The 16,610-nt window shown below is 39.4% G+C and overlaps 1 protein-coding gene and 1 non-coding gene across 2 annotated transcripts in view; both read left to right on the top strand.

Moving 5' to 3' along the window:
• Positions 1 to 9,423, top strand: part of LOC122901060 (V-type proton ATPase subunit S1-like protein) — a 31,375-nt gene extending 21,952 nt beyond the window's left edge. The window contains exons 5-7 of the mRNA XM_044240401.1: positions 1,114 to 1,164; positions 3,577 to 3,817; positions 9,121 to 9,423. Of these exons, the coding sequence (XP_044096336.1) occupies positions 1,114 to 1,164; positions 3,577 to 3,817; positions 9,121 to 9,423 (595 nt within the window). The remainder of the gene's footprint in view (positions 1 to 1,113; positions 1,165 to 3,576; positions 3,818 to 9,120) is intronic.
• Positions 9,424 to 9,426: 3 nt separating this feature from the next.
• On the top strand, positions 9,427 to 9,564 carry LOC122897091. The gene has a single exon (XR_006382468.1). It is a non-coding gene; the product is annotated as a U4 spliceosomal RNA (small nuclear RNA).
• Positions 9,565 to 16,610: the final 7,046 nt, after the last annotated feature.

Raw genomic sequence — 16,610 nt, 5'->3', positions numbered from 1 at the left:
ACCCTCATCATGTTGCCCAGGCACAAGGATTGGGTTAAAAGGGGAACCAATGTGGTTATTGCTATGAATTGGTAATACTCTGTCTCACATCCAGGAAATCTTGTGTTGATTTTCAGAAAAGTGTGAATAATGTGGATATTAATTGCTTAAGAATAGGTTCTTTTTTGAGAGCAAAAATGTGGGGAAAGGACAGAGGGAGAGAGAGAATCCCAAGCAAGCCCCTTTCCCATTGTGGAGCCTGACACAGGACTTGATTTCAGGACCCTGAGATTCCCACCTGAGTGGAAACCAAGAGTCGGATGCTCAACCAACTCAGCCACCCAGGCACTTCAAGAGTAGGTTCTTAAAAAAAAGTTTTAATTAGTTCAATTACTGTACCATGATGCTTTTATCTTATTGTGGTTTTATTTTATGTTTTACTGATAACTAAGGATGTTAAGCATTTTTTCATGTATTTATTAGCTATATGTATATCTTCATTTGTGGAGTGCTTTTCTTTTCACTATTTTTAAGCTAAGTTGTCTTCTTATTATTGAGTTGTTAGTTAATAATATTCTGGATACTAGTAGTTAGTTAATTATATTCTGGATACTAGTTCTTTGTCTATATGTATTGTGGAAATATTTTCCCTTGTTCTTTGGCTTACGATTTTTGTTTTCTTAACACTGTCTTTTGAAGAGTAAAAATTCTCAATTTAAGGAAGTCCAGTATATCAATTTTTCCTTTATAGTTCATACTTTTATATTTTTTAGTTTTTTTAAATTAACATATAATGTATTATTGTTTTCAGAGGCAGAGGTCAGTGATTCATCAGTCTTATATGACACCCAGTGCTTATTATATCACATGTCCTCCTTAACGTCCATCACCCAGTTATCTCATCCGTCCACCCCCATCCCCTCCAGCACCCCTCAGTTTGTTTCCTATGATTAAGAGTCTCTTATGGTTCTGTACTTTTTCAAGAAACTATTGGCTGTTTCAAGATTGTAAAATTGCTATATGATTATTCTGTAAGTTTTATTATTTTAGTTATATTTTGAGGTAATTTTTTAGTGTACTATGAAGTAAAGGTTATTTCTGTTCTGATGGACTGTATTGTTTCTGTTTTCTTAGTTTGTCTCTGAAGTTTGGTGATGCTGAAATTCCCAAAGGTCTTGATATAAGGTAGGTGAGGATCCTACTTTGAAGTGTCTTAGATTCAGCCCTTCACATTGGCTCCATGTAATTTATTCATTCAACATGTAGTATCAAAGGCCCACTATGTGCCAAGCAGTGATGTGTGAAATACCACGTATAACTAACTACACAGAGTCAGTGATATTATGGTGGGATCCTATAGGAATGATTTCTTTAGTTTCTACCAAAGCATCTGTATCGATTTTTCCTTCTTCAGGTAGGTCTTAGAAATCACATGAACCTGAAAATGTGGTACTTTTTTCCTCTGAGCAAAGAATATATGTAAAGCTCCAAAACTGAATCTCTGGTTTGAAGTTATTTTCTATATCATGGCTTACAATGAATCACACTTATCACTTCATAATAGCAAATAAAGTCTCTGTAGCTGAATTTCTCAGCAGACAATCCAGGCCTCCATTTTGCTATGTTTATGTCTGGAAGAATGCATCTGCCAACAGTGGTTTATTCAAGTAGTTAGGAACTGCTCCAGGAGTGGGGGATGACTTCAAGCCATTACATTTTTTTTCTTATAAAAATAAAATGTTTCCGTTCCTATAGGACCAACCTTTTAGTGGAGATAAACAGCTGTGTCTTTAACATCACTTGAAAAAGCAGCAGGATGTGCTAGGACAGTCTTTCCTAAGCTGTGTTCTATGGAACACTTATGCTATGTGAAAATATTTATAAGATTCCCCAGGGAAGGGGTTCTCTGGTCAAATGTGTTTGAGAAAAACTGCATACCATGTTCTTCTCTTAGAGATTCACAGTATTAATTTGTATACTAAAGTAACTGTGAAGACATGCTTTTAAGGAAGATTGCAGCACTTGGTAACTTTGATGAACCTCTCATTTCCTATGTTTACTTTGGAAAGCTCTTTCCTCAGAATATTTGCCTATATTTCATGGAACCACTATTGTTTCACTGGTCATAATTTAGAAAATACATGTCCTCATCTTTTAGATAAAATTTATAAGGAAAATAGAATCCCACAAGGTGAGGAAGCATATACAAACAAAAATATACATATCTGTTTGATAGAGGAATGAGGAGTTTTTATTCAGCTCGGACTTTTTTTTTCCTCAAAAGGAAAATGGCTTTATTATTTTTTTTCTGATGATAAAGGAATGTGGCAGATGCCGTCAGTACCCCATCTATATCACTTTAAGCTTTTCCATTTGAGAGCACTCTAGTCTACCAGCTCAACTTTGAACTGTCAGCTTTTCTTTGCATAAAAGCTTTCTTTAACCAAAGAAAACCAAAGTGTTTTAACCAAAAACATTGCGTCCCATCTCTACCCCAGCAACTCTGAACCAATGACTGAAAGAAGTGTATAAATACCCCAGATCCCTCACCCAAAAGTCAGGTAACAGGCATGTGAACTACCCTCATTCCCAATGTACTCCATGAGTGTCAAACCCCACTTGCCCACAGTGGAAACTTGCTTAATAATGTATCCTTTTGGGGTATCTTCCATTCCTCTGTCATTTTTCTTTTCCCCATTTGACATATTTTGAATTCCTAAATAAATTTGGGACTACCTCCCCCAAATACTTCCTTCTCTTAACATCATTGTCTCAGGGTCTGGTCTCTTAGAGCCCGATACATGACCAGAAAACAAAACAAAACAAAACAAAAAATCAGAAAATACTTCTCTTTAAAAAGAACTTGAAAATCATTCATAATTTAACCAGCATTTGTAATCATTATTAACATTTGATCTCTGTCCTTGCTGAATTTTTTTTCTATGCAATTACACATTTGTTTGTTCTTTTAATGAAAAAAATAATCATGGCATATTATAACTTTATTATTGCTGAGGAATATTCCATTCTAAAATGGCTAAGAGTAAAGGCTCTAGTCTCAAATTGGATTCGGAGCCCAGCTCCAATACTCAATGTCCAAGTAGACTTGCACAAGCCATTTATTTAACCCCTCTGTGTTTTGATTCCTCCCCTGTGAAATGAGGATAATAATAGTGTCTACTACATGTTAAAAAAAATACACATAAAGAACATAGAAGGGTACTGGATGCAGTAAAAGCTTTCTTTGGATTATTTTTGACCATTATTTATTTAGCTAATTCTATATTAGTTTAGAACTTAGTTTTTTTCAACTTTTTTTGCAATAATAAAATCAAGTTTTGATTTTAAAAATGAAAATATAAAAGCTTTTTGTGTTTTTCTTTTCGAAGGAATTTGTCCTATTCACTTTCGGGGTCTGCCCTATCATTTGCTTTCCATCATACCTATTAGGAGACTGGTTTAGCACTAGACGTAAACTCTCCGAACCAGTTCTACTACGTGACAAAAGAGGGTGCTATTGCACTGCTCATAGATGATTTCCTGTGTCAGCAAATATCAGAGTGCTTTAGGAGTAATACTGTTTGTAACCATTTTCAGATTCACCCTTACCAATTACAACAAGTTGTACCTCCAGAGCTGGTTTAGTCTGCAGCGAGTTGAGATTATTTTCAATAATTCAGTCCAAGCAACTTTTAATGCAACTGGCATATACGCTCCGTCGAGTTATTCCTACCATTGCCAGCGTGTCAGCAGCCTGCAGCGGTATGATGCCCTCTTGCTGCCCAGCTACACAGATGATACGTCAAGCCTGTGGGAGGTCACGTTTGTTGATTTCCAGGTAATAAACTAAAACATATGCTCAGTGTACCTGTCTGTTTGGTGCCAAAGAAATCCAGTGTTGGAAAACACCTGAAATATAGATGTTTAAGGAAAAGAGAGGAATGGATACCTTTAAAATAATATGGGTATTTTTTCTTTATCTTCTAAGTCATAAAATGGAATAGGATAGAATATTCCTTTCCCTGTGCCCTACCCACACCCTACGCACTGCCTCCCATCCCCCCCGACTTGCTTTTACATTCACATTTATGCAGCCACTAATAATTACCAATGAGGAATGCCAGCAATCTAAACTGGAGGGAAGCTGTGGCATGAAGCCCAGTGACTGACACTTCCTGGAGTGAGAGGCCCTTCTGGGGAGAGGAACTGTTGGATAATTATTTTATTTCCTTCAGGGAGTGGAGCAGTGATCCTATCAGGACAGATAAGCAGTACATCTGTAGCCTGAGTGACAGCTTAGGCAGCACAGGAATGGAACTGTCAGCCAAGAAGTAAAAATATCCGAGAGATCCTCTTGAAAGTATTTGGGGAAAGGCATGGGGGCATTAGACGTTTCTTTTCACCACCAGAATCTCAGGCAGAGAGACGTCAGTCAACTTCCTCTGTCCTGTTAACCTGTGAAGAGAGCTTCACTCATTCTTCTAACTCACTGCAATAGGCATGGGTTTGCATGTCCCTCTTATGGGCACTGCCCAATCTTTTCCAAATGTAAATGTATTTACTTCTTCTTCCCTTCAGCTTGGAGAGGTGTGCAGCTTGGGGTAGGGAAAGAGTTTGCATTTTGGAGTTTGAAAGAAAGACTTGGTTTCAAATCGCTTGTCAGCTACCTGGGTAAACTACTTCACGCTCTTGATTTCTGGCCTTTCTTTTATGGAGGTAAAGAAGTCATGGCCTTATTGTGTGGCAACAGCCAGGACTGTGTCAGGCATGGATTATTACTACTACTTATGAGTGCCCCTCCATCCTGTGTGTCAGCACTCTTGTGGTTATTTTACACACTTTGTCTTTAAAAGTTATCATAATGTTGCAGGATTGCTGTCATTATCCCTGTTTTAAAAATGGGATGACTGGGGCACCTGGGTGGCTCAGTGGGTTAAGCCGCTGCCTTCGGCTCAAGTCATGATCTCAGGGTCCTGGGATCGAGTCCCGCATCGGGCTCTCTGCTCAGCAGGGAGCCTGCTTCCCTCTCTCTCTCTGCCTGCCTCTCCTACTACTTGTGATTTCTCTCTGTCAAATAAATAAATAAATAAATCTTTAAAAAAAAAATGGGATGACTGAAGCTCTGATGATTACATAATTTTTCAAAGTGATATAACTGGTAATTGGTAGAAGCAGATTTTGAATTCTGTACTGTCTGACTTCAGAGGCACTTTATAATGTATATAATGTATACTTATCGATATTTTAAAAGTATATATTATTATACATGTTATATATTTTATGTATATGTATATATTATATATTCTATTATATTATATATAATTATATATAATTATAATATATATAATTATTATACATATTATTATTATACATAATTCTCTCCCTTGCATTTTATTTTATTTTTTTTAATTGATTGGTTTTTATTTTTTAAATTAAATTAATTTATTTTCAGAAAAACAGTATTCATTATTTTTTTTACCACACCCAGTGCTCCATGCAATCTGTACCCTCTATAATACCCACCACCTGGTACCCCAACCTCCCATCCCCCCGCCACTTCGAACCCCTCAGTTGTTTTTCAGAGTCCATAGTCTCTCATGGTTCACCTCCCCTTCCAATTTACCCCAACTCCCTTCTCCTCTCTAAGACCCCTTGTCCTCCATGGTATTTGTTATGCTCTACAAATAAGTGAAACCATATGATAGTTGACTCTCTCTGCTTGACTTATTTCACTCAGCATAATCTCTCATTTTAAAAAGAGAAACAGGCACAAAGTAATATTGAAAACAAGGAATAATTCACAAAAATCTTGCCTGATTGAGAGGAACTGACTGATTTATATCTCTTTCAGAAATGATTTAGGGTGACTTAGAGAAACACTGGAAGAAAACAGACTTTGAAAAATGCACAAACCACTTCACACCCATTAGGATGGTTGTTATTAAAAACAAACAAACAACAACAACAACAAAAAAACCCCAAGCAAACCCAGAACAGAAAATAACAAATGTTGGCAAGGATGTGGAGAAATTAGAAGCCTTGTACATTGCTGGTGGGAATTTAAAATGGTGTAGCTGCTATGGAAAATGATATGGTGGTAGGTCCTCAAAAAATTAAACCTAGACTTAACATGTGATTCTGGGTATATACCTAAAAGAATTGGAAGCAGGGACTTGAACAGATATTTGTATACCCCTGTTAATAGCAGCATTATTGACAATAACCAAAAGATGAAAACAACCTAAATGTTCATTGATGGATGCATGGAAAAGGCTAGTGTATATGTGCAGTGGAATATTACGCAGACCTGAAAAGGTAGGAAATTTAGATATAGGCAACAGCACGAATGAACTTTGATACTGTGCTCAGTGAAATAAAGTGGACACCAAAGGACAAATATTTGTATGAATTCACTTATATGAAATATCTACAGCAGTCAGATTTGAGAGACAAAAAAATAGAATGGTGTTGTCAGGGAGCTGGGAGAAGAGGGGCAGGAGGAATTGGTGTTTAATGGACTTAAAGTTCACAAGATGAAAAGTTCTAGAGGTGGATGAAGGTGATGGTTACACAATAACATGAATGTACTTAATGTCACTGAATTGTACACCTAAAAATGGTTGGCAATTTTTTTTGTTATGTATATTTTACAATAAAAATATTTTTTAAATGGGCAAAAACATGTGGCTTAAGAAAAACAAAGGAAGAAAAAATCAATTAGAGCCACCAGTGAGGTTGGTACACAAAACTGCAAGACCTTCTGTCTGATCTGGCTGGAGGCAGCACAGTGATTTGGCTGTGAAGCTTTGGCACATCCACTGTAAGAAAGAATTACTCATTTACATGTGCTTGGGGTTCAAAAGACTGTTGGAAGCATGCTTGTGGGGAGCACATTCATCGCTGGTACGGTTGTGCCAGTATCTGTGACAGCAGCCTTACAGCGAACACAGCTGTGGATGTCACAGGTGGGCCTTGTTAAAACACCTTTGCTATAAGCAGATAGTGGAGTGCAAGGTCAGTCCACGCAAGATGTGGTAGTAATAGTGATCCAGGTGTGTATATACCAAAGGCTGCATTCCACGTAGGTGGCTTTGCCCATCTGATTTATTCTAAGAAGAAAGTAGCGTGATGTCACAAGCATGGCAAACTGAGATGCCTTTGGTGGGCCATCTGAGGACTGGTAAAGTGTAACCAGCATCACAAAGAGTATGTTTATTCAACTCCAGCTAATTTTTACTTCTTAAGAATGTTGGTTGTGTTGCTGGGTCTTCAGTTTTTTAATGGAAGCTAGAAGTCTGGATTTTTAATAGGAAATTCTCAGGATGTCCAAAACTTTGGGCCTAACAAAACTCGCCAATGGGCTCGGTACAGGGTGTTTACAACCACTAGTCTAGAAAATGGATGGACAAGTTACCCTTTAGGCATTATCCACAGATACTCTTCTCAACCAAGTCTTGAGAATGAAATAACAGTCAATGTGAGGACAGTCTCTTTGGCTGGAGTTGCAGCATTAGATGAGGCCATCTTTTGTCGTTTTGTCAAGAGCGTGACCGTGCAGGCACTAGTCTGAAGAGAAGGCCACTTTGCCTCCAACATAGAGGGATGGGCCAAGGACCCCAGAGGCCAGGCCAAGAGTTTCCTTTTGGAGCTGGTTTTGGATTCAGTCTAGTGTGCACAGACAATTGGATGGGCAAGGCCTCTAGTCTATGGCTACAGGCATTTTAGCATGGGAAAATGGCCAAGCACCCACTTAAGTCATAAAAATGAGTTCTCACTAAGCACTCATGGATAATTCAGTTTTCTGATGTACCTCTGTAAAACCAACCAGGTGACTGAGGTGATGTTGTGTAGCATTCGGTTCTAAAAGCCAACTAGGTGTGGGAGCTGTCTTCTACAAATGATTGCTCTCGTTTAGAGTAGTTCCCCTGTAGCTCAGTTTCTTTCATTGTGACCATATTTGGATACAGAGCCTGTTGTCCTTTCCAGCCTCTTCTAGTTCCAAGTATTTGAGCCACTTCGTTTGCACATGTACGAAAGCTCTTCTTTCCATTCTCTGGGCAGGATGCAAATAGGGGCTGGTATGCAGCTCTTCCAAAAGCAGTACAAGTATGTATGTTACAACTGATAAAGAGTGGGCGGTTGTGTCGGACTTGTAGAGTTGTAAACTGAGAAGTGAAGCCAGACTGCCTAGGTTTGAATTATAATTTCAGTGCACTTAAATAAGTGAAAAAGTAAAATGAATTGAAATATAAAATATCTTCACTGTACTTACTGCTACGGGACTCTGGGGAAGTTACTTAACTTTTCTGTGCCTCAATTTCCTCACCCATTAAATAGTAACATAATCATAGGCTCTTGTGATTTTTTAATGAGTTAAAGCAGTATCTACTACATTAAAAAATCTTTGGTAGGTATTAGCCTTTATTATCTGTATTTTGCCTCATTGCGGACTATGATAGCTTCCTTTAGGAGACTCTTCCTGTCCACTTCCTATTAATAGAATCGAAGGCAGAGGAAGTGAGACTTAATTATTCTTTGTGAAATTTATGCTAACATTTATAAGATTTTGAGTGTACTTTGAATTTTAGAGACACCACAAAGTTATTTTTTAGATGAACTAGAATATTTCTAAGGATCAGATTGAGAGGTTTTACTTCAGAGACTTGAGCTTCATGAGTCTCTCTCTTTTTTTTTAAAGATTTTATTTATTTATTTGACAGAGAGAGATCACAAGTAGGCAGAGAGGCAGGCAGAGAGAGAGAGAGAGAGATGAGGAAGCAGGCTCCCTGCTGAGCAGAGAGCCCGACGCGGGACTCGATCCCAGGACCTCGAGATCATGACCTGAGCCGAAGGCAGCGGCTTAACCCACTGAGCCACCCAGGCGCCCCAGCTTCATGAACCTCTTAAATTATGATAACCATATATCTCAGAGTATCTGGGTCAGTCTTGATTGAAAATTGTTTCATTGTCCCCATAAGCACACTCACATTTGTTAGATCATTTGCTCAAATTAGTCCGTAAGTAGAACTTACTACCCATTGTCTTAAATTCAGTTAGTTAGGAGTCCAGAACCCTCAGCACAGGTGCGAGGTAGATCTTAGGAGAGAAGGAATATGTCACTTGAGCTCTTTGTCCTGACAGATCCAAGGCTTCACCATCAAGGGGAGGCAGTTTGCCAAGCCCCGAGACTGTGCCTCCTCCTTCTCACCAGCCATTCTGATCGGCCTGGCCATGTCCCTGATCCTGCTGCTGGTGTTGGCCTACGCTCTGCACATGCTCATCTACCTGCGCTATCTGGAGCGGCACTACGATTTCCTCACCTCTCCGGCCCACTTCCCCCAGCTGAAATCTCGAGATGCAGCAGAAGAGAAGGAGTTGCTGAGGAGCCAGGGCGTTGAGTGCTATGAACTGAGAAGCCCAAATATCTGCAAAATTTATGTGTAACGTAGCTTTGCGCAGTGGCAGTATCGTAGCCAATGAGGTTTATCCGAGGCGCGATTATTGCTAATTGAAAAATTTATGTGTAATGGCACAGGCCCCTCTTCCTCATGAAGTCCACAGTGGGCTCTGAAAGGAGTTATTTCTGTCCATCCTCTTTGACTTGTGATATAAAGTGTTTGCCTCATGGCTTGATTAAAAAAAAAAATGCAGAAACTACATTTTGGGGCATCCACTGGCCTACTTAGAGAGACTTGAGACAATGAAAAAGTTGTCCCAGGAATCCCACAGAGATAAATATGATTGTTGCCAAAAAACTACTTTGAAAGCAAAAGCATATTTCAAGTTAGGAAGACAGAAAAAAAAACAGTGATGCCACTTAGAGAGGGGAAAACACATTTGGTCCTTCTTGCTTGTTCCAGTTCAGATGTGATAATATGGAAATAATAATTCCAAGGTTATCTGGAAGTTCAGAATTTATTTTTTGAATTTGCGTTTTTAGAAATTATATCCCAATTTTTAAAATTTGTTTTAAGAAATAGTCTTTCCCATAGCTGTTTGGGGAAGACTCTTGTCAATATGATAGAACACTCTGTTCAAGGGCTTTCTTGTCATTTACTTTGCAGTTCAGAGGCATCCCAGTTCGATTTGTGAAAGAGAGGTAACAGTCTTGCAGTTTCTTTCCTATGGTTGTAGTGCCAAGGCTTGTCTTATTTGTCTGACTAGACCCCCATTAATTCTCCTAGGTACCAGTTGAAATAAGCAGCTGAGCTAAGAACAGTGTCCTTGCTATACAGACAGCTTCATGGCAGATATCCTAAAACCTTTTCCAGTGCCATCATGTCCCTTAAACTCTTCTTTAGTAGAAATTCTGCTGCCACCATTGCTCTTTTTTTTTTTTTTTAAAGATTTTATTCATTTATTTGACAGACAGAGATCACAGGTAGCCAGAGAGGCAGGCAGAGAAAGAGAGAGAGGAAAGCAGGCTCCCTGCTGAGCAGAGAGCCTGATGCAGGGCTCGATCCCAGCACCGTGGGATTATGATCTGAGTCGAAGGCAGAGGCTTTAACCCACTGAGCCACCCAGGTGACCCCCACCATTGCTCTTCTTACAGATGGATTTCTCCATAGTCTTTTCCAGTGCTTGACAGATTCTGAAGATTGGCTTCCCCTGAATTTTCACCAAAGCTTCTCTAATATGCCCTGTGTGCAAAAGAGATCTTATGTGTAAAAAGTACCTTGTATTTCCCTAACTAGCGTTCCACACATGACCTGCACAAAACTTAGAAAGCAGATGGGAACGATGTGGGGTAGAGGATCATGCACATAGAAATTGAATCTTCTGGGCAGCTGTGGTAATGGGTTTACAATCTAGTACCGTCTTTGATGCCAAGTGTGAATGGCAGTGATTGGGGTTTCTGATAAAACAGTCTTACGTTGGACATTTCTTTTGGCTGCATTACTCTTGGCTGTGACTATAGGTTTGGTTCCAGCCCTCTCAGAATTCTGTAAGCTCCTAATACTCTATAGTGAATTTTTTGTTGTTGTTTTAATACCTGGAGTAGATTCTGTATTCTGTAATAAGAATCTTGATTCATGTCCTTATTTGTACCAAAGATAGTTATAGGGAACATAAACTAAAGAATATGGGAATCTAGTATTGATTTTTTGGCCTTGTTTAGCTGAAAACCAAGAAGGACACTTAGCACTAGAGAGTGGGAAACACAGAGCTCACATCATTCTATAATGAAATTTTCACTGTAGTTGTTTTGAGTGTCCTTTGGTGGTAAAAGTGGTTGTTGTTGGTAGACTATAGGTACTTGAAGGGTAAACATAGCTTATGGTCCAACTGGGACACTTCTGAAAGTGAAAATGTCATTAACAATTCCTAGATACAGACGTAAGTAGAATGATGCCAGACAAGATGGGATATATAGTCACCCTAATATGGGAAGACCATAGAAGTATGGTGATTGCCCTATAGGGTGATACCCTATAAGGTAAGATGGCTCTTTCTAACTGTGCTGGAGGGCTTACAGAAAGAAAATAATAGATTAAGATTTAAAATTTACAGCTCAAGTAATAGTTAAAAAAAAATCCAGGGAGTTTCTATGACTGATATACAAGGATCTCATACCTCTTATCAAGGGACTGACATAGTTGCAAATCAGACACACGGGTCTGACCTTGCAAATTGGTAAAATGTGTGGTAGGTGAAATTCACAGCCTTGCTGGATCTCTTAATGGATATGAGAACACTGATTACAAAACAGAAGGAACTTGAAATAAGAATAGTAACTTTGGGCATAATTTAGACAGCTTTAAGGATACTGAACCCATAAATTCCACCAAGTTTTTCTTGCTAACAGAAGCAGCCTTGCGAGATGAAGCTATTCTGACCTCAGCAAAGATAGTTACTGCCAGGGGGTGCCGGTTTTCCTCAATGTCTCTAAATAATTAGAATCACATTCTAGCATATCCCAGGGAAGCAATTGCAAAGTCAAATATGGGAGAATAAAAATTGGAAGGTTTTGCTAATTTATGCAACAAAAGACGGAGGGATATGTGGAGGAATGGATTCTGGAGGTACTAGCTCAGAGAGAGAAGTATATAATTTTATATTGGGCTAAACTTTTTAATAGGTTCTTTTACCAGATTTTGGGTTAAATATTTTGGTTTGAGCAGCTGGCAGTGTTTCTAACTATTTACTCAATTGATTAAGATATGGCCTCAACAGTGACACGCACTAAATGAAATAGACCAGAAATTCACTGGTATAATATAGAGGAAGAAAATAAATTTAACAACTTAGAGAATTGCAATATAGGAATGGACTTAAGCATGTTTTGCTCTCCATCCCCAAAACTATTTTCCTCTTTGAAGGCCCAGTGAACACTTATGTTGTCATAGCACTGAGCTGAAAAATACGTTGGAAACATAGCTTCAGCATTGTCGAAAAGTACTCTAGGGCTGTCCTCTGTAGGCTATGGATGAAGGCAGGGAATGCTATCCTTGATTCCTTAATGTCAGTGGGAATGCCTAGATCCTGGAGTCGCAGAGGTCAGATAGCATAACAATGTTAAGCAGCTTTAGGGCAGGAATGTTAACCGGATTGGATCATGTTTGTTAATGGCAAAGTGATCTATGACAGATGTATGGGGGCAACCCACTAAAGAATCGCATTTGTCTAAATAATCATAATCTTAATAAAATCTAGTCATCATATAAAAATACCTTATTTGAACCATCATGATAGATTCCCAGAGCTGAGTGTGTTGCTAACTCAATAAGAGAGCTCTTGACTGAAGAGGAGACCTCCTAAAAAAGGGTCTGTGGTCTTCATATTTAATATTGAGCATTACTATGAATGATTTTATGTTTATCCATTAAGTATATTTCTTTTTTGTATCACTTATGGTGTGTTCTGATCTTTAGGTGAAGAACTTATGCTATTCCCTTGGATACCTTTATTATTAACCCAACAGTTATGTGATTGCAGCCCCATAATTGTTAGTGCTACAGGAGCATAGCCCAAGAGATGTCTGGCATCCTGGGAGGTCTGGAAAAATATGGCAATGAAAGTGATGTTTGATGTACGTAGGAGTTGACTGGGCATGTAGTATGGAGAAGGACAGAGATGGCAGAAGGAAACACATATGCAAAGACTGGACTTTACCCTGTGAGGAGAACTATGAATATATGTCTTTGGGAAGTCACATATAATGTATTTAAAGGAGTGAAATATTAACTTGGTAATAATCAAGGGAACAGGTCATTGTGCTCAACTAAGACTTAGAATCTTGACCTGAGGGAATGGAAACATTCCTGGTAAGATTTTGGAGGATTTTAAGCAAGGGGATTAGATGGCAGCTAAGTGCGAGTAGAATCAGGACAGATACTCCATTTGGGGATTATTGGAATAGTTCAGATGAAAAATAATAGGGCATGAGCTTAGACAGTGGGGTGAGAGGAAAGAGCAAGAAGAAGTATTTAGGAAGTTGGTTCAATAAGTTTTGGGAACCAGCTGTCAAGTTACAAACGTCTGTTAGGTATCTTATTTGTGGTGCTAGGTAGATGGTGATACCAATTCTGCAATCAGGGAGAAATAGGAAAGGGTAGGAGTTTGAGATGGGAGATGCCTACAGACAGATCCTATAATGGAGGTCCAAGTAGTTTGGTTTACGAACCTGGGTCAGAATAAGGAGATCTGGACTAGAAATTTAGAAAGATACGGATACAGATAAAGATACAGATGCTGTCCGTATCCTAACCATACTTCTTTGCCCCTTAACTGCATCCTGACCCATCTGTCCATTGCTAGTTAGTGCCCTCTAAGGCTGCCCTCCATGTGTTCATGGCAAGCTGGAAGTGCTGAAGATTTAATGCCTTCCCAGGAGCAGCCCTCATGCCTCGACTCTCAGGAGTTGTGAATAAATAACCCAGCTTATTTGTCCCTCAACTAGAGTATTTCTGTAGTGTGCTGTACGCCATTTCCTGGAGTTTCCCAACAGGACATTGTTCTTTTGCCCTTATGTTATCTTGCTTGATAATGTTTACTTTATTAACTCCCTCTCTTTCTTGTCTTCCTTGCTCCCCTAATGTTTCCGAATGATGTTGGCATTACCTCCAAAATAAACTGCTTGTGTTTAAATCCTTGTCTCAGGATCTGCTTCTCAGGAAGTCCAAAGTAAGACAAGCAGGGAAAGTTGACTAGTTGGCTGCATTTGAAAAATAGCTTATTTTTATAGCTTTTACAAAAACATGCAGTTATTAAAATATAATTGCCCGGGTACCCTTCCAGGGCCCTGGAAGAGAAGCTGTATAGGTGAGTGAGTGAGTGAGTGTGTGTGTGTGTGTGTGTGTGTTTGCAGAGCATTGACTTCATACACAATGGTGGACACTGGTTAAGTAGTCTCTGTGTGATTGTTATCTTCATCTTTGATACTAAAATTTGAAGTTTGACACAGCAGGCAGTTGGGAAGGGAAAAAGGACATAAGGTAGTACAGAGGAAGGATGAGCGAGAATCCAGGAAGAGCTGGGACTGTAAGAATGAACCAGGGCCTGTGTCAGTGTTCACTGCCTCCAACTTTGATAAAGTCGTGCCCTTTGTTTCAAATGGCCCAGAGTGGAAGGAAAGGCTCAGGGATTGAAGATGTTGAAGAAAGATCCAGGAGAAGGTAGAGCATCTGCCAGCCTGGGTGCTGCCCTCTACCAACAAGGTGAGCCAGCAGATAAATGTTAATTTGTTTGAGCTACAAATGTACCCTGACCCCACCAAGTGAAGGTTAAAAAATTATATGGCTGCTGCTTCATTTCCATCTTTTAAATCTCATGCAAATAGGTCTTTCTAATATGGCTTACCTTAACCAGAAACATATAGGGAAATCAATTCTGGGAAACATAGTTCAGCTTAGCTGTATTTTCCTTCGAGGGACAATGAACAGCCAGGTATATTGCTCAAAGTCCTGTCCACAGGGAGGATTTCCCTTTACAATGGTAATATGCAGGTTGTGCCTTACGTCTATTAAGTAGAGCCATCTGTAGACCAAGTCTGAGGTTTTTTGTTTTGTTTTGTTTTTCCTTAGGAACTGCTCACCAATTTTTCCTTAGGAACTGCTCACCCATTAGGCCATAGGTACAGGCTGAGAGAGAGAAGGCAGTTAGTAGGAGTGGGAGGCGTGGACATCTAAGCTACTTCCTCACGTGACTGACTTTGCCTCCAAGACTTACTTGAACCTCCTTTCTAGATACAACTCTTATTTGAAGCTGGAGTTTTGCTACTGTGCATGCCTAACTTCGTGGGCTTGGTGAGTCAGACAATATCTACTTCATGAGGGCACCTCAGGGCACATGGTTACTTGGTGGCCCATGGTCAGATGTTCTATCTCTACTGAGGTCAAGTAGAAAGTCAAAAAACCAAAAGCTGTTTAGGACCGTCGACCTCCAGAACTATAAGATAACAAATTTGTGTTGTTCAGAGCCACTGAGTTGGTGGCAGTATGTCACAATGACAATAGGAAACCTGATGTGAAACTGGACCAAAGGGGAAATGAAGTGTCTGAGCAGAGTTCCCTCCCTCCCCATGCATTCCTCCTCCCCTCCCTTTCTCCATCATTCTCCTCAAGACTGGCTCCAGGCAAGCTTACAAAGGATGCAAGTGGGTTGCATCATTGCAAGACTTTCCTTCTACCCCCTCTTCTGTGTCCTGTCCAGTCAATTTTATTTTTTCAGCAAGCTTCCTTTTTAATTTTTTTTCTTGCTTATGATTTGAGCTCTAGTGGAAAAATGATAAGCTGTTAATGAAGCAGTAACTTATATTTTCAAATATATTTGAAACACTTAATATTTTCATAGAGTTTTTTGCAGACTGTCTTAGACACATAAAAAATTACTGGTAGAAATTTCAGTATTGTGGCAGGCTAATCCTAGGAATTTTGGAGCCTCTCAAATTGCATTGGGTAAATGCCAGTCTATGTGCAGGGCATTTTCTGACTCCTTACTGCTTATCCCTGATGTCCATCAATGAATGTTTCCTGTTGTTGGGTTCGGCAAATCACAAAATCCTCAAAGATTTATGTCATTCAAATACAAACTTGTATTAGGGATATGATTTAGGATCGACCACCCACTGAAATGACTAAGTTCTCTTGTCTCGTTTGTTTTGCTCCGAAGGTTTGCAGATGTGAGAGTGACCCATTTCCTGCTTCTCCATCCTCTATATTACTCAAAGCAGTGTTGCTGGTGTCCTCGGAACTGCATAGCTAAAGTAAGTCATTTGTGTTGGTGACTTTATAGGGACAGTGAGTCTGTGCAGGAATGGGAGAGGTACTTATGGAAGATGCACGTCCATCTTTCTAGCCAAGGAATTTTAGTTAAAATAGCATACAGAAGAGATACATTTTTTTTGTACTTTGATTTTTTTTACACCCGTTTTATGGAGATGTAATTGACATATACCACTTCATGTGTTTATATATATTTTTTAAGATTTTTATTTATTTGTCAAAGACAGAACACAAGCGGGGGAGCAGCAGACAGAGGAAGAAGCAGGCTCTCCGCTGAGCAGGGAGCCTGATGCGGGGCTCAATCTCAGGACCCTGGGATCATGATCTGAGCTGAAGGCAGACTTTACCTACTTTACCTACTGAGCCACCCAGGCACACCATCATTTCTTGAATTTAAAGTATATACTG

Source organism: Neovison vison, chromosome 1 (assembly GCF_020171115.1).
Source record: "Neovison vison isolate M4711 chromosome 1, ASM_NN_V1, whole genome shotgun sequence".
Lineage (NCBI taxonomy): Eukaryota > Metazoa > Chordata > Mammalia > Carnivora > Mustelidae > Neogale > Neogale vison.
This window is presented reverse-complemented; position numbering and strand designations above follow the sequence as displayed.